The sequence below is a fragment of the Fundulus heteroclitus genome, chromosome 16, assembly GCF_011125445.2.
Source record: "Fundulus heteroclitus isolate FHET01 chromosome 16, MU-UCD_Fhet_4.1, whole genome shotgun sequence".
NCBI lineage: Eukaryota > Metazoa > Chordata > Actinopteri > Cyprinodontiformes > Fundulidae > Fundulus > Fundulus heteroclitus.
The window spans coordinates 15,848,601-15,874,398 of NC_046376.1; the positions used below are offsets into that span (position 1 = coordinate 15,848,601).

At 41.7% G+C, this 25,798-nt stretch overlaps 2 protein-coding genes across 4 annotated transcripts in view; one reads left to right on the plus strand and one right to left on the minus strand.

Moving 5' to 3' along the window:
- Positions 1-2,493: 2,493 nt before the first annotated feature.
- Positions 2,494-25,798, minus strand: part of LOC105937323 (dedicator of cytokinesis protein 7) — a 38,563-nt gene continuing 15,258 nt past the window's right edge. Inside the window, exons 15-50 of one of the 3 annotated variants that reach the window (XM_012878565.3) lie at positions 22,280-22,397; positions 21,810-21,880; positions 21,593-21,731; positions 21,378-21,479; positions 21,206-21,292; positions 20,424-20,655; positions 18,184-18,348; positions 17,880-18,049; positions 17,322-17,423; positions 16,843-16,929; positions 16,431-16,526; positions 16,141-16,281; positions 14,887-15,000; positions 14,609-14,779; positions 14,350-14,489; positions 12,648-12,817; positions 12,409-12,560; positions 12,055-12,237; positions 10,319-10,445; positions 9,752-9,836; positions 9,546-9,642; positions 9,294-9,428; positions 8,938-9,090; positions 8,616-8,774; positions 8,430-8,530; positions 8,148-8,340; positions 6,315-6,458; positions 6,040-6,171; positions 5,911-5,925; positions 5,330-5,455; positions 5,158-5,247; positions 4,831-5,067; positions 4,601-4,744; positions 4,335-4,441; positions 4,066-4,239; positions 2,494-2,670 (exon numbers count right to left, since the gene is read on the minus strand). In XM_012878565.3, the coding sequence (XP_012734019.1) occupies positions 2,628-2,670; positions 4,066-4,239; positions 4,335-4,441; positions 4,601-4,744; positions 4,831-5,067; positions 5,158-5,247; positions 5,330-5,455; positions 5,911-5,925; positions 6,040-6,171; positions 6,315-6,458; positions 8,148-8,340; positions 8,430-8,530; positions 8,616-8,774; positions 8,938-9,090; positions 9,294-9,428; positions 9,546-9,642; positions 9,752-9,836; positions 10,319-10,445; positions 12,055-12,237; positions 12,409-12,560; positions 12,648-12,817; positions 14,350-14,489; positions 14,609-14,779; positions 14,887-15,000; positions 16,141-16,281; positions 16,431-16,526; positions 16,843-16,929; positions 17,322-17,423; positions 17,880-18,049; positions 18,184-18,348; positions 20,424-20,655; positions 21,206-21,292; positions 21,378-21,479; positions 21,593-21,731; positions 21,810-21,880; positions 22,280-22,397 (4,702 nt within the window). In that variant the 3' untranslated portion in view covers positions 2,494-2,627. The remainder of the gene's footprint in view (positions 2,671-4,065; positions 4,240-4,334; positions 4,442-4,600; positions 4,745-4,830; positions 5,068-5,157; positions 5,248-5,329; positions 5,456-5,910; positions 5,926-6,039; positions 6,172-6,314; positions 6,459-8,147; positions 8,341-8,429; positions 8,531-8,615; positions 8,775-8,937; positions 9,091-9,293; positions 9,429-9,545; positions 9,643-9,751; positions 9,837-10,318; positions 10,446-12,054; positions 12,238-12,408; positions 12,561-12,647; positions 12,818-14,349; positions 14,490-14,608; positions 14,780-14,886; positions 15,001-16,140; positions 16,282-16,430; positions 16,527-16,842; positions 16,930-17,321; positions 17,424-17,879; positions 18,050-18,183; positions 18,349-20,423; positions 20,656-21,205; positions 21,293-21,377; positions 21,480-21,592; positions 21,732-21,809; positions 21,881-22,279; positions 22,398-25,798) is intronic. The other 2 variants (XM_012878567.3, XM_012878566.3) reach the window with 2 other exon arrangements.
- On the plus strand, positions 24,089-25,635 carry si:dkey-114l24.2 (uncharacterized protein LOC107990273 homolog). The gene is made up of 4 exons (XM_021324548.2): positions 24,089-24,545; positions 24,964-25,113; positions 25,220-25,330; positions 25,431-25,635. Exons 1-4 carry the CDS (start codon positions 24,240-24,242, stop codon positions 25,446-25,448), a joined length of 585 nt encoding a protein of 194 aa, XP_021180223.2. The 5' UTR covers positions 24,089-24,239; the 3' UTR covers positions 25,449-25,635.

A 25,798-nucleotide genomic window follows, 5' to 3' on the forward strand; every position in this document is an offset into this window, starting at 1 on the left:
AGAAAATGCTGTGTGATTAATTGCAAGAAGGTTATTAAAACCTTTCAACAGAACCCCATTTTCTAAATATTTGTTGGTCCACTATTAACTTTTAAAAAATTGCTGGGGTAAAAAGAGACTCACCCCCATCTTAAATTCTGTCCAGAGCCCCATACAACCTTGGGCGAGCTCTGTAATTTTCCTTTTGTATGGCATCTACAATCTGAATTGAAATTGTTGCTTGTTTCACCCGTTGTTTTTTTTTTATTAATCGGTATAATTTCAAATCCATTAAAGGTTTTTCAACTCTTAACATTAACAGAAAAATGCTTTAATTTTATTGCAACTGTGTTTTTAATATGATTAAAACTCATTTACAATTAATTCCAGCAAAAAAACTATGGTATCTAAAAGAAACAATTGGCACTCAAGAACAAAATGTGGTTCAATTACCTATGCTACTTTTATGGCTCTGGGTTCAATACACACGTATTTCATTGTGTCTTGTTGGTTTACTATTTTTTTTTGTCATGGTTGTTACTTCCTTCGTTAACTCCACCCTTTTTTGTTTCTTTTCCTTTCTTTTGTCTCCGATAAATGTTGTAGCCTGTCCACTTTGTCGCCAGAACCTGATCATAAACTCAGTTATGCAACAGGGAAAAAAAAAAAATCTCTTCCCTTTTGCAGTGTCCACCCTAACACTGCAAGGCAACCTGGCCCACCATACTGTTTCTAACCTGCCAACACAGCCTTTACTCTACATTGAGTGCAGCACCATTTAAGTTTTGACCCAAGCATTAGCTTAATTTGAGATACGGTATATTAAATAATTTTTCAGGTCTTTATGCAGCACTTAGTGCGTAAAGATGCTCCGTTGTGGGCTGCCCTTCTCAAAAAGTCGCGCATGTAACTTCACGGGGTCGCATCCGCCACTGAATGGGTCATGTGACCTAGAGCGCTACTTTTATCTGAGCTCCCCTAAAACACCCGAGATAACTTGTTAGGCAACAAAACAGATATGACATTCACCTGGTCAGACATATTATTGGTTCTATGATGTAGGACTGAGTTACTTGTCTTTACAAGTAACTCAATGGCTTCCCGTTCTGCTGGTCCAAATTGGTCTGCTATCAGATTCCAAAGACAGAGGGAGACTGTGCTGTCAGTGGACTTCAAGGACACCAAACCTGAAAGTTACAGGTCTGGCGCCCCTAGTGGCTAAAAGCTACACATTGCCGCTTTAATTATGATCAAAAATATTTGTTCTCAGCCCCAGATTGTTCAATGCCCGCCCCCAAAAGAAACGCTGATCAGCTGTGAAGGAGGAAATATTTAATACATTACAAGCTAAATAAATACAAAACCGACTGGTAAAAAAAGCAGTTGTAAATAAGAGCACAGATCGTTTGGTTGTTACAGTTAATGTGCCAACGTTTGTTTACAATAGTGCAAGTTTAAAGAGACAGTAGTATTAAATGGCTACAAAATAATATTACAAAAATCTTTAACAAGCAGTGGTGAATTTATACAAATACAGAGTGCTTTCTAATCGCAGGTCCCACAGCCGGAGGAGGGCTTGCCCACACAGGTAATGCTTCCTCAGTTATCAGAGTGTGGCCCAGGTTGATGGGAAATGCAACAACTTGAACATGTTTAGGTAGATAAAGGAGATGATCTGGCTAAGGCAGAGCTTCTGTGATAGAGCATCGCATGTGACTGCAGTACAGAGGAATTCACAGTAAAAAAAAAACAAAACAAAACAAAAAAAACACACACAACCTTTGAACACCCTGTTTGGGCTTTCTCACAAGAAGTGAGACCTGAGCTTGCATCGAATGAGCCCTGCACCTCACTATATTAAATTCTTAGAGAGAGATGATCTGATAAATGTGACAACTTGAGGACGCAGGAATGTCAGTTATTTGGTCCACTTACAACAAAAGAAAACTCACAGTGAGGAGACTTTTTTTTTTTGTTTAAAACTTTGGCAGTGACTACTACCAGAACTGGTTTAGAATAACCTCTAACAAATAATAATAAAAAAAGGCTTTAGAAAAAAACAGGCCACTAACAGCTTCTTCAAAGCAAAACCGATAAACCTTAAATCATTTAGAAACACAATGTTTGGTTGCTTAAATTTGGTTAAAAACCGCAACAGTCAGATCAGCTCAGACAGATTACTTTGGGTTTCGGCAGATTACTTTGGACAGCTTTCTTTAAACCCTGGCCTCTTAAAGAGCCTCACACCAAATGACAATGTTTACCAAGCAGATAACCTTCAAGTATAAACAGCTGAGATTTTTTTCCTACAGTGGTGTGAGACTTGCAAGTGATGGGGGAGATGGGTCAGCGGGGAGAAAAAGGGGACATCCATCAGGGTGTGTGTGGTAGCAGTAGTGGCGATATATACTGGGGGGAGGGGGTTGAGACGTGACTGGGAGAATGGGCATATGGATGGGGGGTAAAATAACGACCAAGAACAGGAATGATGGTGTGTGTGTGTGTGTGTGTGTGTGTGTGTGTGTGTGTGTGTGTGTGTGTGTGTGTGTGAGACGATGACAGTTGGCACACAACGCAGGACAGATGGAAGAGGATGTTGCTACTTTCTGCAGCTTGTTGCTTTATGTGGGGATCCAGTTTTCTGCACCTCAACCGTCGATTTTGCGGAAACTCGACCTGCTGTAGGAGTTCCTGCAAAGCAGACAGTGAAGACAAGAGTGCTGCTGAAATCAGGCAATTAGGTTGTACATTTTTATTCAATAGTCTACAGGGCAATCAAGGTTATTTGGTCTCATTTGAATTTCGTGAATGTTTCAAACCATCCTTTTTTTAAGTTTACATTCAGTGAGCTTACTCAATTAGTCTTGAATGTTTTTCATTTTCTTTTTTTAAATCAGTGCAGCACCTTTATGAGGGGTCTGTAAATTCTCTCCATGTTCATTCATTAGTATGTGCGCAAGGTCGTACAGTTCCTGCTAAATCATTAATACCCCAATGAATGTTTTCGAATTTTGTCATGCAACAGCCTCCCATTTTTTTATGTAATTTATAAGGATTTTATGTGATAGACCAGCACAAGAGTTCATATTTCTGAAGCGGAAAGACAGGATTCATGCTTGTGATTAAAAAAAAAAAAAACGTGTTGTGCATTAGCATTTAACCCTATAAATAAGTTGCAAACCACCTTTGTATAACAGCTGCAAAAGTCTTGCAGCTGTTATTGCACATCGGCATTTCTGTGTACATGTCCCTAGAGACGGACATTTTTTACCCACTCTTCTCCGCCAAATAGCTCAAGATCAGTCAGGCTGGAGGGAAAGTGTTTGCGAACAGGGTGTCTATTACCAATTAGACTTTCAATTGCCAGTCTGAATTTAACTGGGCCATAGGAACAAATATATTGATTTGATTCATTAAACTGTAACTCTGGCCGATGGTTTCCCTGCTGCGAGGTGAACCTTTAGCCCAGTCTACAGTCTTTTGCAGCCTCAGACTGGTTTCTTGCAGAACTATCCTGCATTTAGACCTGTCCATCTGAGCAGATACCCTGTACCTGCTAAAGAAAGTTTGTCGGCTATTATTCATCTAAACTGTGTTTAATCCAGGAGTCTCTTGAGATAACATCTCTTTCAGACATGGCCAAGAAGGCACTTTTCAAATAGTTTGGTTAATGTTCTCTAACAAAGGCGTTCAAAGAACAACTTGATTTATACCGACATTTAATGACACGCTGGTGGGCTGTACCAGTTAGGGGAAGTTTTCACTGAGCTCTGTCTAGGAGCATCAGAGTAAAGGGTACTAAATAGAAACCTTTGTCCCACTTTCTAGATTTATAAGAAATAAAAAATTTCTTCCACATCACAATATCCATTGCTTTGTGCTTGTCTACTACATAAATCCCAATAAAATATATCAAAGTTTGGGGTTGTAACGCGACAAACAGTGGAAAAGCTAAGGTGGTATGAACTATTTTCCGAGCCACTATAATTGCAGTGACATTTGGTTTTATGTTGCTCCATTGTTACAGTTGAAGCAGCATGAGCTCATGCCATGAGCCCTCACGCATCTGCTAATGTCTCAGATTACCGTTGTGTTTGCAAAGCCTGAACTGGCAGGGGTCTGTACAGCTGGGGGATCTTGCGGGTGATAAGAGGACCCAGAGCTTCTTTTAGTTTGTTGTAGTTCCTCTCCAGCTCTCGGTGGTACTCTCTCTGGTCCGGTCCAATCAGGGACTTGTTCTTCTTCAGGGCGTCCTCACACCTGCGTCACAAACAGCAGAGGAGAAGCAGACAGTGGGGATTTTTCTTCCTCGGTTACACAGCGGTCTGAGCCTGAGGTGCGGAGCGTGTCGTCACCTCTTGGTTAGGTCTTTAAAGCAAAGCCGCAGTTTGTTGTGATGGCGAAACAGCTTTGGGTCTTCTGGAATGTCGGAGAGAAAGACCTGCGCCACTTCAAGGGGACCCTGTGAGGGGGAGAAACTTACATATTGGCTGAGGAATGTCTAAAGACTCAAACAGACTTCAGGCCGCATTTAAAGGAGCTTAATACTTCAGAGGGAGGTTGGCTTTTTGACATTTTAAACACAATATGGTTATAAATCTTTTTTTTTTAAGTCAGGCACCTGGTTGACTGTGGTTCCCACACAGCCCTGCAGCACCATTTGAAGCATCTTAGGGTCTGCAGGGTCTTGATTTGTGGCAAAGGCGAGCTCCTGCGTCTTCTTCTGCATGTCTTCAATTGCCACCTCCATGGGAACCAGGATAATCTGTAGAAGTAAAGGAGAAAAAAAACAAAACAATATAGAAACACTGCATAATGAGACATCTGATCGATTCCCCCGCAGGCAGCCACCTCCTCCTTGTGGATGACGTTGACCCGTGTCTTTATGTAAGGGAAGGCGTGAGACGTTGTCAGGATGGTTTTGCGCTTGTACTGCTCATGCAGGTCGCCGTGCGCCCGGCCGTCCAGGGTGAAAGGAGTGCAGTACATGAAGGTGCGAAGGTTGTAGTTCTTGTCAAAGTAGGTGATCCTTTCTTTCAGCTCGTATGTGTCAAAGTAAGGCTCGACGTAGGTGATCTGGAGGTAGGCCTGTAAAAGCAAAACTCAGAATCAGTCACATTTATATTCTAAGACACCTACTTTTTTATATATTTAACCCAATCACACATATTAGGTTACCTTGTTGGCATCCAGTTTGCTTTTGTCCACTGGATTGGAGTCCTTGATAATTTCGACCACTTCGTCCCCAAACCTTTCCGAGTAGAACTCCTGCACAGTGAAGAGTTTCATCTTGAAGCGTCTCATTAGTCTCTAGTGACATTTTTATTAGGATTGTGATAAACCAGCTTGCCTCCAGCCTGTGGGAGATCTCAGCTAATTTGGTGATTGAGGGCTCCTTGTAGACAAACTCCTGCTCATCCAAATCTCCAAAGTGGCAACCGTAGAAACCAACTCGGAAGTAGGTCCCAAACATTCTCTGCAGACTGGATTAAAAATAAATGAATAAATAAATGAGAAGATAAAGTCATATAGAAGAAGTGGAAAAGCAAAATACAGAAAGTAAGTTGAAAACACAGTCATGTGATATCTAAGATCGGGCTATGAAGCACAAAAGATGCTGAATGACAGCTGATTAGGAAAGGCAAGGCGAGGCAAATTTATTTGGATAGCACTTTTCAGTACAAAGACAACGCAAAGTGCTTTACATGATTAAAATATAGGAAAATAAAACAGAATAAAAGCAAGTAGGTGGAGCTCATCGACATTAAACGATGAATGTAAGCTTTGTCAAACTCACCAATAGTGTCCCGTCATCACATGAGTGCAACAAAGTAACGAGAAGGAGAAAAAGATTGTGAGTGCAAAATTATTTTTTTAAATTATATGTTTTATGTTTAATTTACTGTGTAATCTCTAATACTAATGCGTTACCTCCCATCCTGAACTCTAGAAACATTGAAAGGTGGAGAAAAAAAAACAAAAAAAAAACAACATAAGACATAGGATGAAGTGCAGTTTTATTTATTGGAGGGGATTTATTGAACCCAAAAGTCAACTAACTTGGTTGTAGACTTTGTTGAAGGCTTCCTGCAGCTTCCCATGCACAGTCGCCAGCTTTTTGAAGTCTCGATTGGCTTCGTGGATCGGTAACAGTATCTTGTACACCTCGTTTATAGCTTCATACATGGCAGCCTGTGGTTGGAAGATAAAGCAACACGACTTCTTAGCATAGCACTCAATTAATTACGTTTACATCAGCCATGCCACGGCTGTAACAAAGTGCTGCCTGACTCCATGCAGCCGGTCACCGTGGAGTCAGAGAATGTGAGTCGTACCATGTTAAAAGAGGCAGCTGCTTGCTCCAGGAGGCCCACCAGGCCAGACTCGCTGAAATACTTCCCAGAACAGATGCCTTCCTCCTCAGGAGACACGACGTCATCTGAAACTGCTGATTCTTCTAATACGTTCGATGAAATATTCTGAGAGAAAACGTGGAGGGGTCAAAATGGGCGCTTTTCCACATAGGGTGCCATGCAAAAGTATTCAAACCCTGTGAACCTTTCCAGATTCTGTTATGTCAGAACCACAAACTTCTATGTATTTTATTGCTCTGTAATAGATCAAAAAATGTAATGTAAATATGTGAAGGGGAACACAATTCTGTGTAGTTTTTAAATGTTTTGCTCAGCTCAGTTTACTGTGATGTCCCTAAATAAAATCCATTGCAACGCATCGTCTTCAGAAGACACTAAACTAACAAACAGAGTTTAACTGAATCTCAGTCTAAACACAGCTGTTCTAGAGGACTACCTGAACTGACATGCTGCGTCAAGAGAGGATTAATTAGAGAAGTAGCCGAGAGGCTCATGGTAACTCTGGAGGAACTGCAAGGCCCCACAGCTCAGGTGGGAAATCTACTGCTAGGAAATATATTATTCATACACAATGCGAGTCTGGACTTTATGGAAGAGCAGAAAAAGAAAAAGGAATGCTACTGCTTAAAGAGTCTCATAAGAAGTCCTGTTTGCAGTTCGCCACAAGAGACGTAGAGGACAAAGCAAACGTGTAGAAATTTGTGCTCTGGCCAGATTAAACAACAGCAAAGAGCATATTTTCGGCCAACGTGCACAGCATCATATATGGAGGAAAAATAAAGCTGTACATGATCATGCTTTAAAAAAAAAAAAAAAAAAAAAAAAAAAAAACATCCCTAAGGAAACAAAAGGTGGTGGCAACATTTTGCTTTGGGATACTTTTGTTTGGCGTGAACAGAGAAGCCCGAGATGATGGGAAGATGAAAGTAACTAAATACAGGCAAGTACTGGATGAAAACCTGTTAGAGGCTGTACAAGACGTCAAACACCTTCCAGCAGGACAAAAACCCTTGAACACACAGCCGTAGCTAGAATTGAAACATTTAGGTCTAAGCATATAATAATAATAAATATAATCATCTTTATTTGTCATTGCAACTGTTTCCATTCCAATGAAATTCGTCCTCAGCTGTTAAACCATCCCTTTAAAGAACAGTGATTTGCCACTGGGCGGCACCCGCGGAGCATTCTGGGATCTTTCTCAGCGACTCAGAGAGACCATCTGTGGAACTGACCTGGGTAACTTGCAGCCATTCAGGACACAAGCTCTCCACTCTAGCCAACAGGCCACCAGTCCTCCTAATTAGTGTGTCAGAATGGCCCAATCAAATGCCAGACCTAAATTTAACTGAGTGTTGCAAGGCTTGAAATTAGTTGTTTGCAGATGCTCTCCAACTAACATGACTGGGCTTGAGCCCTTTTGAAAAGAAAAGCGGAAAAAAATATTTAGTCTCAAGGTGTGCCGAGCTAGGAGAGACGCATGTCAAAAGGCTAGCAAGAGTAAGTGTAGAAAAAAGTGATTGTACAAAGTATAGACTCAGTTATGCTGGATACAAATACAAATGACGCTTTTCATAGTTTTATGTCTAAAAAAAAAAAGTGAAAATATTTTGCCTACCGCTTGGTAATTCTATGTGATTTGTGTTGTTCCATCTCACATTAGATCCCGGTAAAATACATCGTAGTTTGTGGTTCTAATACGACAAAGTTCCAGGGATATGAAATCTTTTGCCAGGCTCTGTACATTTAATTATTTAATAAGGGGCATTACCGATTTAAATTGTTTCCACTTACCTGAAATGTTACACAACCGATGGGCAGATAGCGGCAATCCTCCAACATGTTGAGGTACTCCGCTACGAGTGCTGCACTGTGGACGAGGCAGTGGGCCGCCTCGGCGTGGTTCCCCCTTTCAGAGTGTTTCCTGGCCATGTTCTGCAGCCATGTGAGGCGCAGGTCAGGGGAATTCTGGTAGCCTTTGGCAATCCTGAAACACAACATGAAAGATATACTTTCTACTCTGTTCGCCCGTCCCCCCCCCCACCAACTTTAACTCATTGATGGGTGTGCCAATACCTGTACATCAGGTCAATGAGCATTTCAGGATCCTGCTGATGCTCTTTCATTTTCACAGTGTCTGTAAGTATCATGTGCAGGTTGAACACCAGATCCTGGACCTGTAGTTTTGAAACAACATCCAACACATTCATCATGTTCTTTCTTTTTGAAGGATGCACTTAAAGAAAAAAAAAAAGGAGCTACCTGCTCCGGGAAAGGTGTGTCACGCAGCTCTAGGTCCTCCTCGGCGTATGTCAAGATGGTCTTTAGTGACCGACGAAGATGGTCTTCATTGAAGTTCTGCGATGTTCCCACCAACGAGGACAGAGACATGGTGACCTGCATCTTCACTCGTGCAAAGTTCTGAAACAAGACCAGAGGGGGAAAAAGCTGTGAATTACATCATTATAGGTGAAATAAAAAGCACATGTAGGCTCTGAAAATAGATTTCTATTTTCCTGAGATGCTGTTACAATAACAGTGAAAGGCATTTGAGAGTTTAAAATCGAAACGGTGTTAAACCTACATTTCCAATCTCAAAGTTCTGCCTCATGAGGAGGTAAAGAGAGGCGGAGGCGTGGCTTCTGACAGTGCCAACGCTGCTGCTGCAGTGACGGAGGAGACGCAAACAAAGGTCTGCACACAGCTCTGTGTCCTCTTCAAAGAGCATCTCTGGAAACTGCACAGAAATAATTCAGTTACCACAACTCTCTATTTACACTGACGTAACAGATGAAGCGCTGTCAGGTATCTCACAAGCTTAAAATAAAAATATGAAAGAAGCAGGAAGGTTTTGAGCTCGGTTACAGTCACAACCTTCAAATTCAGAGAAAAAAAAGAGGAAAAAACAACCAACAGCACCTCTCCAGACACGGCTCTCACCTTAAAAACCAAAGCTCTCTGTGTAGTGAAGCAGTGCTGCAGAAAGAGGGCGCTCTGGTTGCCTGCCATGCTGTGAAGAATCACTCTCAGGACTCCACCGAGAACACTCTCCTTCAGTTCAGATGCAACCACCGTCTGAAGGAGGGCAGAGACACGGCACACTGAAGCAGGAGGACTTCACAAAAAATGAAAGTAAATGATGACCAAAAGAAAGCACTTTGATTTTTTTTTTTTTTTTTTTTAAAGTTACACCTTTACGATAATTTCCAGCGTGTCCAGCACTATCAGAGACGCCTCAGTAGCCAAGTTTCCATCCACCACAGACTCCTGCTCCATCTCAGCTTTACTCCTGCGAGGGTTTATTCAACCATCATTAGTATGTTACCTCAGGAAGCAAACATCTATATGAAAACAGACCCGATTACTCGATATTAATTCAATCAGTGTGATAAACATACTTGTCAACTCTGTCTGTATTTTGTCTCCAGTGGGTAACATTCTTTTTCCACCTGACATTTTCCTGGCTGCCATAAGGACTCCTTTCTGTTACGGTAAAAAAACAAAACAGTTGTTTAATATGTTATTATTTAACAGCTGCAGACAAAATAATCAACAATTATGTTCGGTGTTAATATATAATAAGGCGAACATGAGTCAGCGGACAGGTACGCGCAGAGCTCAATTTTACGAGCGCGTATGTCACGTCACTATAAACTGCAGCCTCTCTTCACCATGGATAGACACGTGTGAGGTGGGTGTCTGCTGTGGGATATTTCATTCAATCAAGAAGTAGGAAGGAAGAAAGGCAGGTAGCCTTCAAAATATAACCATGTATAAAGATACACGATAGAGGCGGAAACATAAAAGAGAGGCAGAAAGATGGATAAGTAAGAGAAAGGTTAAAACGGACAGACGATGGCTGCTCGTCTAAAGCTGTATTCTATGATATTAAGTGCAAGAAAGCTCCCCCCCCCACCCCAAGACTGACTTTCTAGAGGTAACACTGATGCTTGCATACTCCTTACCTCTGCAGCGGCGGACCATCTCTTGACGGGCTCCTATAGTTCCCAGTATGGCTTCCTCCAGTCTGGCTTTCATGTCCTGAGACTTCTTAAATGTCAGGCTGTTTATTCTTTCTAGAGCTTTCCTCCCCTACACAAATCAGTCAGAAAATGTCATCAGGGCTGGCATATAAAAAACAACAACTAATTAGAGTTGTTGTAGCACTTATTTAATTTGTTCTTTAAAATGTGTTTTAATTAGAATGAAGACAAAGACAGGCCAGACAGAATTGACAGTGCCTCGGATTATGATGCTTTTTCGTATGAATATGTCTTATGGTGATGCTAAATGCAAACAGTAAAATAATTTAAAAAAAAATTAAAATAGGTTTTAGTAGCACAACAAATGCAGATCTAAACACGTACTGCTGCCAGAAAACACCAAACTGAATGTGCTGTAAAGAAAACCGGGTTTCTGCATTTCTACATCCTTAATTGTCCCCATCTGGTTCCTCTAGGCAGATGTTCACTGCACCCCTCACTAATTCTGTGCTTGTGAGAGCAGATATTCAGCTGAAAATCTTCCTATGTGCAGTTTTCTATATAAAAAGCAAGTCATATGTCAAGTTTTTGTCCAGTAGTTACTAACAGAACCCAACACATAAATACTTAATACATGCTCAACGTGCATCAACATCTCTGCCACTAGCTTTTAAATTGGGTGCGGGCATCCGTGACAGTGGGGATCCGAGCTCACTTGTGCAGAAGTTATTAGATTTCCATTTCTTAATGTGTTAACGGAACAATAAGGAAATGCTTCCAAACAGCAGTGTATCCCCTCAACAGCTCAGAAACAGAAGTGATTCAAATTGGCACTTCATACCAGATTACACAGCAAAAAATTCTCAGCATTAACTTCTCTGGCCAGAACATTTCTCTTTCTGGTACTGTCACCAGTCTTGGTGCCATCTTTGATCCACAGCTCACATTTGAACGCCATATTAAACACTTGTGCAAAAATTTAATTTCCCCCACTCCTAAATATTGCTAAACTCCGGCCTTCACGCTTCCTCTCTGATGCAGAAAGGCTCGTCCATGCCTCTGTCTCCTCCAGGCTGGACTGTTGCAACGCACTTCTCATTGGGATTCCTGGTAAGAACTTACAGAAAGTGCAGTGCATTCCGAATTACGCTGCCAGGATCTTAATGAGAGTGCGAAAACATGACCATATTACCCCCGTTCTACGTTCTCTTCACTGGCTTCCCGTCTCTGCCCAGATCATCTACAAAACCTCTCTGCTTATCTTCCAGTGCCTGCATGGTAATGAGCCATCTTTAAAAGACCTTCTCACCCTTTACTGTCCCTCATGCGCTCTCCATTCTTCCAACACTGACCTTCTAGACATTCCCAGGACTCAATCCCGCACCATGGGAGATCTGGCCTTTTCCTGCGCTGCCCCTCAGCTGTGGAACAATCTGCCTCCACATCTGATGGCTCTACAGACCCTAACACACTTTAAAACAGGCCTTAAAAGCTCCCCTCTTACCCAATTTCTAATGGTCCCCTATAAAGGCTTTGTTTTACTTTTAGTTCTCTTGCATCCAATTGCCTCAAAACCTTTACTTGTGTATTTTAATTTGCGTTTTAATGCCCTCGTTCATATTCTATCAGTTGTTTTTCCATCGACTGTAGCACTTTGAGATTTGTTGGAAATGTAAAGTGCATTACACACAGAATCAATTTTAATAACATCACTTTACCTTGTATTCAAAACAGGACACACAGAGATGAAGCAGCTCCAGCAAACGGTTGATCTGCAGCACAGACAAATCAGACACCCAGCGCTCCAGAAGCGACGCATCCGCGTTTTTCAGCACCCACAGGAAGCACACCAGCAGCGTCCGACTGCACTCAGCAGAAAGCGAGCTGGACTGGCGCCCAGCCTGGTAGCCAACAGACAAAAAAAAAAAGAGAAACATCAAGAGCATATCTTGGGATCTGCTTCAAAATAGAAAAAAAAATAATTAAACAGGGAAGGGTGATGCCTCCTACACAGAGGCCCATCTGTCTGTAGCGCCCAGGAGATGACTCTGACCTTTGCCACTATCACTTACCACAGTGGGGATTGCAAAGGTGTTTGCTTTGGTATGCTGTAAAGGGGAGCCGGCGATCGCCATGGCAACAGACTGGTTGATAACGTTGCTGCTGTCTGGGTCAGTATCTTCAAAGTAGGCAGAGGCATGGCGAGCGCGAGCAGACGAGGAGTCTAGTGCAGGAAAAGGACTCTCAGGTCTGTGATGTTTCATCGAATGATTGTTTAAAACGCATTAGAGGCACAAAACAATCCACTGACCAGAGAAATCGTGGAGCTGATGCAGCGACTCCATGACGATGTGCAGCAGGGGCAGGTAGAGCTGGGCAACGTGCGCTCTGACCTGGGGGTCCTTGTAACGAGGGTCTGCATCGTGGCTGCACAGCAGCGAGTGAACAGCACTGATGGCCTTTTTATGAAGGAAGAAAACCCTGCAGGCGACAAAAAAATTAAATTCAGGAATTCTCCCTAAAAGCCTCAAAGTTTCAGCGCATTTCAAGCTAATGAGAAACTAATAATAGACACTTTTATCTGTCAGTGCCTAGCAGAAGGATTCATACAACCTGAAAGTTTTCACATTTTGTTACATTGAAACCACAAACATCCGTGCATTTTATTGCTGTTTTATGTGACAGAGTGTGGGGGGAAAAAAAGAATGTCACAAGTGCTAACATATCAAGAAGGTCATGGAAGGAGAGCATTATTCAGAGCAACCTATCGTAACTCTGGAGAGGTTGCAGAGACCCACGGCTCAGTTGAGCCTATGTTTCTTCAGCAGGCACAGGGAACCAGGGAAGATGGATGGAGCCACATGCAGAGCAATATTGGAAGATAACGGCTTATAAGGGCTTTGTGGGTGATGTGGTGTTGTTGGCTTCTTCGGGTCGTGCCCTCCAGAGTGAGCGTGAGGCGGCCAGGATGAGAGTGAGCTCCTCCAAGTCTGAGGCCATAGTCCTCACATGGTAAAAGATGGGATTGCCCCGTCTGGGTCGGGGGTCAGTCTCTGCTTTGAGCGGAGGAGTTTAAGTATCTTGGTGTCTTGTTCATTAGTGATGATAGGATGGAACGACAGATGGACAGATTGGGGCTTCTTCTGCAGCAGCGTGGGCGCTGCTCTGGTCTACTGTGGTGAAGAAAGAGCTGAGCCAAAAAGCAAAGCTCTTGATTTGCCGGTCCGTCTATGTTCCAACCCTCACCAATGGTTAGAATGAGATTCCAGATACAAGCGCTTGAAATGAGCTTCATCCCAAGGTTGGCCTAAGACAGGATGAGGAGATCTATTATCCACAAGGAGCTCAAAGTAGAGATTCTCCGCATTAAAATGAGTCAGCTGAGGTGGTTTGGGCATCTGACCATAATGTCCTATGGGCGCCTTCCTTTGTGCCGTTTTTTCAGGTGCATCCCACTGGGAGGAAACCCCGGGGAAGACTAAGAACTCGTTGATAGGGATGATATATCCCCATCTGTTCTGGGAACACCTTAGGGGTCCCTTAGAATGAGCCTGCCCCCCCCCCATGACCCAATCTCGAATAAGTGGAGAGCTATGGATGGGTGAATGGAGGGTGTAGACATTCAACACCCGCAAACATTCAACCAAAGCTGCAACAATGGTTTGTATTAAAGTATAATTAACTAAACCATTTTAAAACATAAAGTCCAATTGGGAATCTGGGGCAAAGTTTAACAAAAGCTCTCCATCCAACCTGACTAGGCTAGAGCTAGTTCACAAAGAAAAATACGGGAAAAAGTTATTGTCTAGATGAGCAAAGCTGGTAGTAACAAAGTAAGTATTGACTCAGGGGGGCTGAATACATATGTGTGACACATGTTTCAAACTGTTTTTGATTTAAAAAGAGGATATGATCTCAACAAAATACAGGAAGGTACGAGGTTGTAATGTGAAAAGGTTAATGAGTATGGATATGTTTGCGGAGCACCGTATATACCACTATTAAGCACTTACCCTTCACCATCCGGATCAAGAATGAGAGAGAGTTCAGCGAGCAGCAGGCCAGACAAGAAGTGTTGCTGGCGAAAAGGGACCGACAGCTCAAACATGGTGGCCACACCCTGGTCTTGCACCATACTTGAAAATGCCGAGCTCTGTAAAACAAATGAGATGATAAAACGACAATATAATAATTGTACATTCAATTGTGAAAACCTTTTAAATCGTGATTCGTAACTATCATCAAGGCACATTTTCGCGTCCTCTCCAGTACCTGTGACGTGGTGGAAGAGGTAGAAGGGGACGGGGACGCTGGAGGACTCAGAGTTGAGCAGGGCAAGTTGAGGGTGACATAATGCTCATGGCTGCAGACAATACGCATAAAGTCCATCTTCAGGGCATTCAGAGAGCTGGGATTCTGCGTTGTGTGGAGCTTGTTCGCAATCTGTTAAAAAAAAAGAAATGTATTGAAGTCAAGAAGTTGAAAAAAAAAGAGAGCAGAAGTGGGGTAGTCTGAAGTGACAGGGAAATGATGAGGAGATCGATGGGCACCTGTTTGTAGTAGGAGCGAATTAGGTTGAACACGAAGCCCCGGTCCATCAGAGACAGCAGGTCGTTAAGGAAGAAGGCCAGACTGTTATTTAGCCTCTCCACCAGCTCCACATCCTGAGAGGGTGTGAGGGAAGAAGAAACAGGAAAGATCAATAACAAGAAGAAAGTATACATTTCAATAGACGACTTTAATCAAAAAGTTCAAAAGCTAAAGTCATTATTCAGATTGATTACACACAGGGTGGTGCTCATAGCAAAGGAATATCAAATATAAAATTCAATTACTCAGAAAATATGAACATTAGATTTAAAGTTTATTGTCATTTTGTTTGTACAGACTGCATACAAAACAAAATTTCATTGCATACAGCTTACGACAACGTAATTAGACTGCAATTGAAATAAAATAACATTAAAATATAAAGTGAAGCAGTGACAAGAATCAAACAGTGCGGGAGAAAAACTGTTTTTTTTAAAAAGTGTGCAGAAGAAGTATTTTTATTAGGCAAATAAAAATATTTATATTGCAGCCTACTGATGTCTATGTTTTTTATTCATTTATTTACAATCCTCTTAAGCATGTAACTATTATTGTCGCTGTTGGACTTTTTTCTAACACACTTTTCCTTCCACTTAACCTTCCATTGATATATCTGCCTAAAACTCTCTCTTGACACCAAACTTCTTTAGCTAAGACCATTTGAAGCTTACACTCCTTTTAGAGTGTGCCAATGACTGCCTGAGGGACAACTGTCAAATCAACAGCCTTACCCATTTTGAAGGAGGCCATAACATAACATTTCGACTTTAACATAACATTTTACATATCTGTAAAACTCTATTCATAGTAATATCCACCTGCATATTATATTTGGTACATATCCAGCTATGAATTTAGTTCACAATACTAGTTATCTATATATTATACTCATAGGACAAATCTATTAGTAAAATTCTGTTTACAATAGTATCTATCTCTATATTTATTCAGTAAAAACCCATGTCCTGTACTTATGGAACCATTGTTTATCCTGCACTTGCTGCTATTGCACTTCTGGTTAGACCTAAACTGCATTTTGTTGCCTTGTACCTGTACCTGTGTAATGACAATAAAGTTGAATCTAATCTAATCTGTATCTGCTTGGCCAAGACGCCTTTCCTTTTAAGAAGAAATTCACCACACCAATCTTTTGTCGTTTAAAGTCAGCGCTGTCAAAAGCGCCGACGGCAGATATCTCTGTCGCACAGATGTACCTTGTGGTGTCTGTTGGCTATGTCTGCACTAATGGCACACACAAGCGCAGCGATGTCATCAACGAAGCGATCTGGGAAGCGCTGGCGCCTGGGAGCATCCAGTTTAGAGGTCAGGAATAAGTGGTGAGCCATGCTCTTGGTCTGCAGACGGATAAAAAAAGGAACACTTAATCACTTGAGGGTTGTTTTTTTGGCTGATTTGGAAGCCATGGGTCAACTGTGTTCAATGTAGATGTACAAGATTTATATGGTCATACAAAATTAGTGAAAATTCATGAAAAGATACTGACCATTAACTGGAAGAAGAACCAGGCCTGTTGCATTGCTGCTTCCCTAACTAGGGCTGTGCTGACCACCCACTGCAATGCCAGCTCCTCGTGGAGCAACTAGAAACGAACCAACACGGCAGGCTTTGTTGATTTCATTTCTTTATAACGTGGCAATAATTTGTGAATGCTTAAACGCTAGACAGGTGCTACTGCAAATCTGATAAAAGTGCTCTTTTTGGGGGGGATAATTCAATAAAACAACTTAAAAACACAGGAGAACAACATTAATATGCACTCTATAAATACAGATTAGGTCAAAAATACTCTTAGCAGCCAGATACTATTCAAATATAACATGAGAAACAGACTATGAGTGTTAGTGAGGAATGTCTTTTGTTACATTTTGTTAGAGTTGATGCCGCTTTTGTTTTACCTTCTTTGTAACTGGTCTTGTGGGAACAGTTAACAAGGCCACGCTGTCCAGAAAGGCAGACATGCGATTGAAGCTGTGGTCGCTTGCCTGACAATGAGGTGATGGTGAGGTGAACACAGAGATGAGGAAAGTGACGTGAAAAATGGGTGAATGAGAACGGGCGGGTGGACGAAGTGCTTTCTAGGAACTCTGATGAGGCTGAACGGAAACCTAACGAGCTGCAGGCGAGCCTCTGTCAATTAGGGTGACGCACTTCAACGTTTCAGGCGGCGGAGAGAAAGCGTGTTTTGAAACGACCGAGGAAATGTAGTCACGGACAAAAAAAGGAGATAGGATGAGGTTGGCGAAGAATGAGCCCATGCAGAGACAAATACAACCTCTGAGAAATGGGATAAGAAAAAAAAAATCCCACAGGGGTTGATCAAAGGCTGTGAGGGACCAAGGTGAGGATGAAGAGGAAGGAAGGAAGGATTTGGCACCTGCTTGAGCTCGCAGCTGGAGTTGGGGTTCCGGCGTAGCACAGATCTGGAGCCCCCAGGGGCATAAGCAGAGTTTACCCAGGAGTGGGAGCGGTCAATGCCCTGCCGTAAGCACCCAACGAAACACACACACACACACGCACACAAACAGAGTGGCAAGAGGCAAGGACACAGTGAGCAAAGGGAGGGTAATTATCACACAGGATTGTATTTCTGCTGGAAAAATCAGGAAGAAACTACAGTTAAGCTTCGAGGGGGGGAAAAAAAAAAAGGTAGTGAGGGGGAATAGCAGGTTGGGAGGAAACAAAGAACCGGAGGAGCAAAACAAGAAACAAAAGACAACGGCAAGAAGCACAATCGTATTAACTACGCAGTGATTAACTGCTGGAGCAGTTCTCGGTCGACTTGAGTTTAATGAATCTGCTGTGAAGAGTTGAGAGACTATAATTAAATCAAAATCACTCAATTATAACAAAAAAAAAATCAGAATAATGGCACAGTGGGTGGCGTAATTAAAATATAAAACAAAGAATATGTCATTGAGGAATTTAAACTCACCTTGCTTCCTATGATCCTTTGCACTTCTTCATCAGGGGAAATGGGTGTGCTAGCCAGGTCGGGATTGGAATTGCTAATGCTCTTTGAGCGGGACAGGAGCAGGCTGCTCGGGCGGCCCGTTGCCCTGGATAAGGTAGCATACTGCACAGGCATCTCATAGGAATGGCTCCCTGTTTTTCAGCAGAAAAAAAATAAACAAAAGGTACGCAGAAACAAACATATCTAAATGATGATGATATACAACCGTAAAATAGTTTTTGCGATTTCCAATAAACAGGTAGCACAGCTACCCGTGGCAGCTCACCTGTTGGAGGCATTGCTGGTTCGGCGGTGGGCAGGCGGAAGACGTAATGAATGTAGGAGGCCAGCAGGTTGTTGCGACCGTGCTGGTCTTGGTTTCCCTCCAGGTTTTTGTGGATCTGGTTAACGAATAGAGCCATAGCTTCGAAGGCACCCCGGCCAAGGTTCACTAGTGGTCATTTGGGGGGAGGGGGGGGAACAAAATAAACCACAGCTTTACATCACAAACAGTACAGAGGAAAAGTGTTTGAGTCAACCCTAATTTCTTTAAAGGAGCAATAAGGGATTTTTCACCGCTAGGTGGAGCTTGAGCCCCGTCTGTAGACCAAAACAAGATGGGTATCAAGCCACGCTTCTCTCTACCTCGCTCTAGCACTCGGCACCCATTTCCCCTTCTCACCCATCGGCTCAGATGTGCGTATTTGCAAAGGATAAATACACAGCAGAACAACATCACCTTTCAGAGGAATATGACTAGTGAAGAACTAAGTAACTGATAACTTTATGACGATGTTCGCATAGGAACATTTTGATCTTATGGACGTGCTCTCCGCCATTTTGTGCCTGGCGGTGGCATTTTATAGGAAGGGAGGGGCTAAGCCCTGAGTGGCAGCTCAACACAGAGAGATGGTGTCTGACGTTTAACCATTGTCCATCTAAAATGATACCTTTAGTTCTTCACAAAACAATTTTTTAGTTATTTCTACCTAAAATAATGAAATTATGCTTTATGATCCTTAAAATCTCACTACAAGAAAGATTTGAACTTTCTTGTAATACTTTTAATTAGTCTCTAGAAAATCTTCCACAGCTTTTGGAAGGACTTTTAAAGTTTCTCTTTAAAAAAAATGTCCAGTCTTTTAAGTAAAAAGGTGTTGCTTTTTAAACCACTTCAATAAAATGCGCCTAAACTCAATAGATCAACTAGTGGTTTGTTTAGACATGACATACAACTTAGCAAATTATAATAACCATGTTATATGTGCTTTAAACTGGAACGTTAGGTGCTGTGTTACTGGCAGTCTGTCTAAAAGACACAGTTTGCTTCACTTTTCTGAATTTAGTCGATGAAAACTACCAAAGATTACAGAGTCTGAAAGAGCTCATATTTTTAACATGAAAAAGCTGAATAAAAAAAGCGATGTTGAATGTAGTGAACGACAACACATCAGAAGTGAAATTTTTTTTTTACCAACAACAGCTGTTTTTCTGCAGGTCTCTTCAAAATGTCCTTCCAGTACCTTTAACATCTAGGCAAAATGACTTGACTAATGAATGACTAACGTGGAGTTGAGCAATCTCCAAAATATGGTTGTTTTTATGACCTCATGAGAAAAGACGTTTTTGTCTGAATTCTTGTCCATATATGTCAAAAGTCCTTTGAACTAATAAGCTTTGATATGAATAATCACTGAAAATTTAGAAATTCGAAAAAATTTAGAATAGAATTTTTAGATTTAGACCCATTTAAAGGGGACATACAATATTTTTAATGCCTTCATTTTCACTGTTAAATGATCCAGTTGTGGTCTATATAAAGTGGAACTGCAATACTGAATTCCTTGTTATTGTTGCTCCACAGTTTCTCTTTTGCCCCTTTTCTGAGGTAGACCTAAGAGCAGTTCATTTTGGTGGGGTCTCTTTAAATCTAGAGAAGGCACTTCACACCTCGCCCCCGCACCAGGTTGCAGAGCGTTTTCACTCCACCCTGCTCGGCCATTTTTGTAGTATGCTGGGAGACGATACAATGAATTGTGTGGGTTAATATACCTAACAACCAAACATTATGACTCATCCACTTGTAGCAGTTGGGAGCTTTGAATACAAAACTGCAGAGGGAAAAAAAAGGCTAAATATTGCAAAATTGGTAAGCCACAATCCTTGACTTTGTTTAGCAGCTCCCTAGCAAATACTGTGACGTAACTGACGTAACATAATAGGGAATAGATAAAACTGAACCACTTTAAAAGTATCATCCACAAGGATTTTAAGATATGTACAGAGCTCTTGAACAGATGAAATTTAACTTTTCTGCACTGCTATAAACTTTAAGTGCAGAACAAAATGTATTTAAGTGGTAAAAAAGTGGATTTTGAATGATGCATCAGTACATAAAAACAAGCTTTAGCTTTTTATTACAATTATAAAAATGGATCCACAAGTTTATCCTTTTCTAAAAAATATCACCTGAGTTCTCCAGAACTAGAACAATAAAAAAAAACAAAAAAAACAGGATCCACTCACCAATTTGGCCCGCAATGACTGGGGGGTACACGATGAGCTGAATGAGCTTGTTAAGCAGGTGGTGCAAAAACCTGACACAAGTATCCAGGCGAGCCCGACACAGTGAGGTTATGCTAGCTTTCAGCTCCCCTTCCAGGTTAGCTTCAGTGATAATCCCATCCTTAAGTCGGAACGGGAAGGAGTATTCTTCGAGGACATAGACCAGAGTAAAGAACTTATCCAGGTGTGGGTCCTGAAAGCAATCACAATGCAGATACTGGGTTTGTCAGAACAGCAACAGAAATCCAGGGGAGACTTTGTCCCTTTTAGTTCTATTTTAGAATTAAATTACAGGAGTTCTCAGCTCCAAGAACCAATATAAAAGTTAATTGGGATGTTCCAGCTCAAATTTCTATCCAGGTTCCACTACAAATTTGGAACCAGCAATGGGTGCGTAAACGGGCAGACGGGTGGATGGCTACAAAACATGGACCATAGGACAGGGAATAAAGTCTATATAAATGGAAAAAGATATGCATCCTTTTTCCAAACTTATCCAGACCTGGAATATATTGAACTCAAATTCCAGCCGTTTCCAGATTGTATGAACACACCACTGTTGCAAACTCCAGTACTTCCAGAGTAACATGAGCCAAAAACAAAATTGTGTTTTATTATATTTACTCAAAACAAAATGGTTACTTTACCTGCTGTAAAGACTTAATAACATTGAAGGATTATTAGTTTGGGAGAAAAGCACATTGGTAAGCATAATCCTCAGAGTAATAAGCATTTTTATGTACCTGAGTGTGAACAGAGGAGGCTGCTGTCACCTCGACATTGAACACTCCTTTGTGATTATCCACCCACTTCATGCCTGGAAGCTGAACCTGCCACACAGTGAAATTCGACTCATTTAATAATCGGTGACATCGCTGACGGCAGGCGCACACAGTCTCGTTTTAGAGCACTCACGTCGGGGGTGAGCACGGAGTAGCTCGGCGGAGGCTTTTCTACAGACACGGAAAGACTGAAGGAGCCGGTGCACAGCCGGCCGTGCTGCATCAAAGGTATCCACTGCGGGGCACAAAGACATGTGATCCCTGCCAAACGGCAACGCTACAAAAAGAGCTGCCAAACGAGTTAACATGTGGGTGAGAGGCTTAAACCTGAGCCAAGCGCACACTCACAGTGTAGCCCACGGGAGTCTCCAGGGGAGTGTTCTGCTTGGGTTGGCAGCTGATGTGGTAGAAGGTAAACAGCAGGTGATAGTTGTCTGTCAGATTGGCAGGAATCTTCATCTTCATCTCCTCATAGAACTCGGGGGACCTTATGAGCGAGAGTTAATGTTCGAGGGGGGCTGAATAGACGGAGAGGGTGTTTAAGGAGCGAGGGAGAGCGCCTTACTTGTTATGATAGATGATGGGAGTGTACGCCTCTTTCACGAACTCGGCGCAACTTGACTTTCCGAAGATGACCTGGTCAAAAAGACCCGGGGTGAATGTCATTTTCAGCCACTAACAGGCAGAACTAGCTTTACACTGTATTGTTGCTTGTGGGTTCGGTTTATCTAAAAAGCTATTTAATCTGCTTCACGCACATCAAAGAGCCAAAGAAAAGAAAAAAATAAGCAAAACTAAAATAAACTGTACATTGTGGATCAACCAGCACATTTAAACCAAACAAAGACACAAAAGAATGCTGCAAATATGTGGCTAGAAATACAATATTCTGTTGTCCCAATAAAGAAGAGATCCCTTTGAAATCTGGTCTTTTAATTGGATATCCCTCCCTCGAGCGACTCTTTATGAATGAATCTTTTATTTTTTTGAGGACATCGCGGTCATGCCACATGACCGCATTTGAACGTGACTCACCGGTAAAGCTTGACTGGGGTCTTCTCCTGCCATGAACTGAACTTTCACAGCAATGTTCCTCACTGAGCCCTGACGACTGCTGAAGTTCAGACTTTGCGGGTAAACATAGAGCAGGTTTCTGAGGCGTGGAAGAGGGTTGATAAACAGGAGACAAAAGATCTAGAATTAAACACAAATAAAAATCTGCAAAGGCATTAGTGAAATAGGGTTCCTCATTCCTCTTGTGTTGCCAGTTTCGCCGATAAACAACACACGGTGTCTTCCAGATATAAGCTTTAATGCGTCTTGTTGAGATTCTGCATGGCAAACACAAAGTAGTAAATAATTGTGAAGGGCAAGTAAAAAAATTCATGATTTTTATTACCTTTTTTAATAAGTAAAGAGTGGCTAGCAAATTATATGTATTCAGGTCACCCGACCCGAGTCAGTACGTTTTGCTGCAGTCACAGCGTCAGGTTTCGGCATTTCTTCATTCTGTTCTTGTAAAACTCCTTAAGCTAGACAGGGGTGGACTTTGATTGATCGTTCTGCTACCTGAATATGCTTTGAATGAAACTATTCTATTGTAGCTCTGGCTGGACGTTCAGTATAAATGTCTTACAAGATGGTAAAACCTACCTCAGTCCACATTCCCATGCTGTCTCTAAAATCTTTTTATCCACTATTACTAGATGTATACCTCAGACTCTCTTCCCAGCAACTTGTTTCACTAGAGGGGGATGGTGGATTTAGTGATGTGCAGAGTTAGCTTTTAGCAATAGTTTTCCATGTGTTCCACTCATTCAAACACCTTTCTTCAAATATTTGTTGTGTCTTTTACATAGATTGTGACAGCCTGGAAATAGGCATCTTTTTAACAATGGCTTTCTTCTTGCCACCCTTCAATAAGCACCAGATTTGCAGAGAACCATAACTTAAAGGTACAGTGGACGATCTCTTTCTGCTTTGAGTCGTTCTGATTGGCATGTGTATCCAATTAGCTTCTGTGTTAGCCGTTCATTTTAGCACCGTTGCTCTCACCGTACACTTTGAAAATGGCCGAGAGTCACAAGAAGCGACCTCAGAAGAGAGAAATAAGACCAGAGTGTTTTTGAGAGATTTTTTTTTCTCTTTGAGGAGCAGAAGAGCAGGCAAGATGGTCTTGCGTATGCGCAGCTATTATAAGAGGAACTTGGACGTTTCTTACCTACATTTCTGGAAAAATCGTCCACTCTACCTTTAATAGCTGTCCTGGTAACAAACGCCCCCTAAATGGGCTGATACATGGAAAATTGTGGCTTTATTGTGACTAGATTAGAAAATCTTCTTGTATGAATAGTTCTGCAAGGCAGTTTCACCAATGGAAAAAAATTCCTTACAAGCTTCAAAAACTACGATCATTATGCGTACGTGAGAGAGCTTTGACCCATCACCGCATTCCCTCGTGAATGTCACCAACCTCTGTCCCAAGTTAAACATCAGCGGTAACTACAGTTCATATGTTAAAACCTGCTGATATTAATCATATTAAGGGAAACAGACTACCATACCCTTCATATAAAAAATTCATTATTAGAGCTGCACTAATTTTATTGCAACAAATGTTTGCATTTTTAGCCTCGAGAACATCTCTTAAATAGATCCCACGCATGTTGCAAAAGTTTGTGACCTACATGACCTAAAATTAGATTCTCCACGGTTAAGCTTTGAGGGAAGGTGACCGAGACCAAGGCCATGCACATAAACTTGGGATCGAACCACAACCGAGCTAATGTTTCACCATGGTGTTGCATGTTTAGTCCCTATAAAAGGCACAGCAGCAGGCCCCGAAAGTTCACCCTTTTGTAGGTGACGCCATTCCGAATGAAAGTGAAATACATATAGCACGTCCTGCGGCTCTTTTAATTTACATGCAATTTATTCTGTCGAATAGGGCATAAGGGCTACAAAAGAAAAAGAAACGCACAAAACACTTGTGACAATGATCTGGAAGCTGTGTCTCCTGTGTTTAGCTGGGAGTCTGGGAGCAGTCCACGCAGGCCCTATCAGGAAGAGCGGCAGGACGGCAGATAAGGCTGCGCCTCAGGAAGAAGTCAACGTGCTCATGTTTGGAGTCATACAGCTGAGCGAATCGCTCAACTATGTTTTTGAAACCACCGAGGCAAAGATAGAAAGAATCAGCAAGACCCTGAGGAGTCACGAAGAAACTCTCCAACGGCTGGGGAAGCAGGCTGAACAGGCTGCAGAAGTGGAGCAACAGATGAAGGGAGTCGTACAGCTGCTACAGGTAAGGACCACGGAGAAAAAATGTAAACACTGGATTCCATGTGTGAAGCTGAATAGTCTTGATTACAAAACAGATTATGCAGATATCTAATGCAAGAGGCTCAACAAGGCTAAGAGAGTATGGAAGTTATGTCCCTATCAGATTAAAGTTCAGACAAAGTAAAGCATATATTTGGTGATTTGTCAGAACAAAACTACATTTACAAAACACCTGAATGCTGTGTTGCTTCTGATGCATCTGCACCACAGTATAATGATTTGACTCCCTCTTAATCATATATAGTTCATGTTCTTTTTTTCCTCAGAGAAGGTATTCATGAGTGTCAGAAAGACGTATGCCTTCTCGGCAAGGCAGCTGCAAGCTGTATAGAAACTGCTGTTGAGAAACAAAATGATAAGGGTAGATCCTGTCTTGACAGGAACAAATGGCAAAACAACAGACCCAGAGCCAGATCACAAAAGATTGGCTGAACAGCATAGAGAAGGACGAGGAGGAGCTGAAGGCAAAGGTTCAACGGTTGGAGACGTACATCAATAGTGCTGCGCCCGACACCCTCAAGGAGCTGCAGGTAAAGCTGAAAACACTTAGAAAGCCACCCACAAAGTCATTCACTCCCACTCAGCTGCTAACTTTGATTTCTTTACTTCCTTCTAATTTATTTTCATTCTTTTTAGGATAAAGCGGAGGAGCATTTCCAACTTTTGAGAGGTTTGCAGACCTGGACCCGGGTCCAAAAAAACAATATCGAGATTCAGGATGAGCAGCTTTCCAAACTGCAGAAGATGGTAACTTTCTGGTTTAACACATTTCATGTTGTGAACTTTTTAAAAAAATTTTAATCTATTTCAATTAAAAACCTTTGTTATTCTCCTCTCTTTCTTCCAGAGTGAAGCACTATCATAGCTGACTGAAGATCCATCAGTTCACTGAATAAGAAGTCCATCTAGTTCTCAACTCCTCATCATTATTGCACTCCAATAGTCCTATATATGTTAGTTCACGTTAATGACTTTTTTTTTTTATACAAATTAAGTTAAACTATACAGATTTCTTTGTCATTTGTAAATAAATACTACACATAATTTAAAAATTGTGACTTTGGGAGTTTTTCTGAACAACCTTTATCAGATGAGATATAAGCTTGGAACGTACAGTGTGACGACTTTTTATTCTCTTTGCTAAATTCTCAGAAGCTGTACAAATACTGAAATTGAAAATCTGCAGAATCCGTAAATCAAACAATAAAATCAATG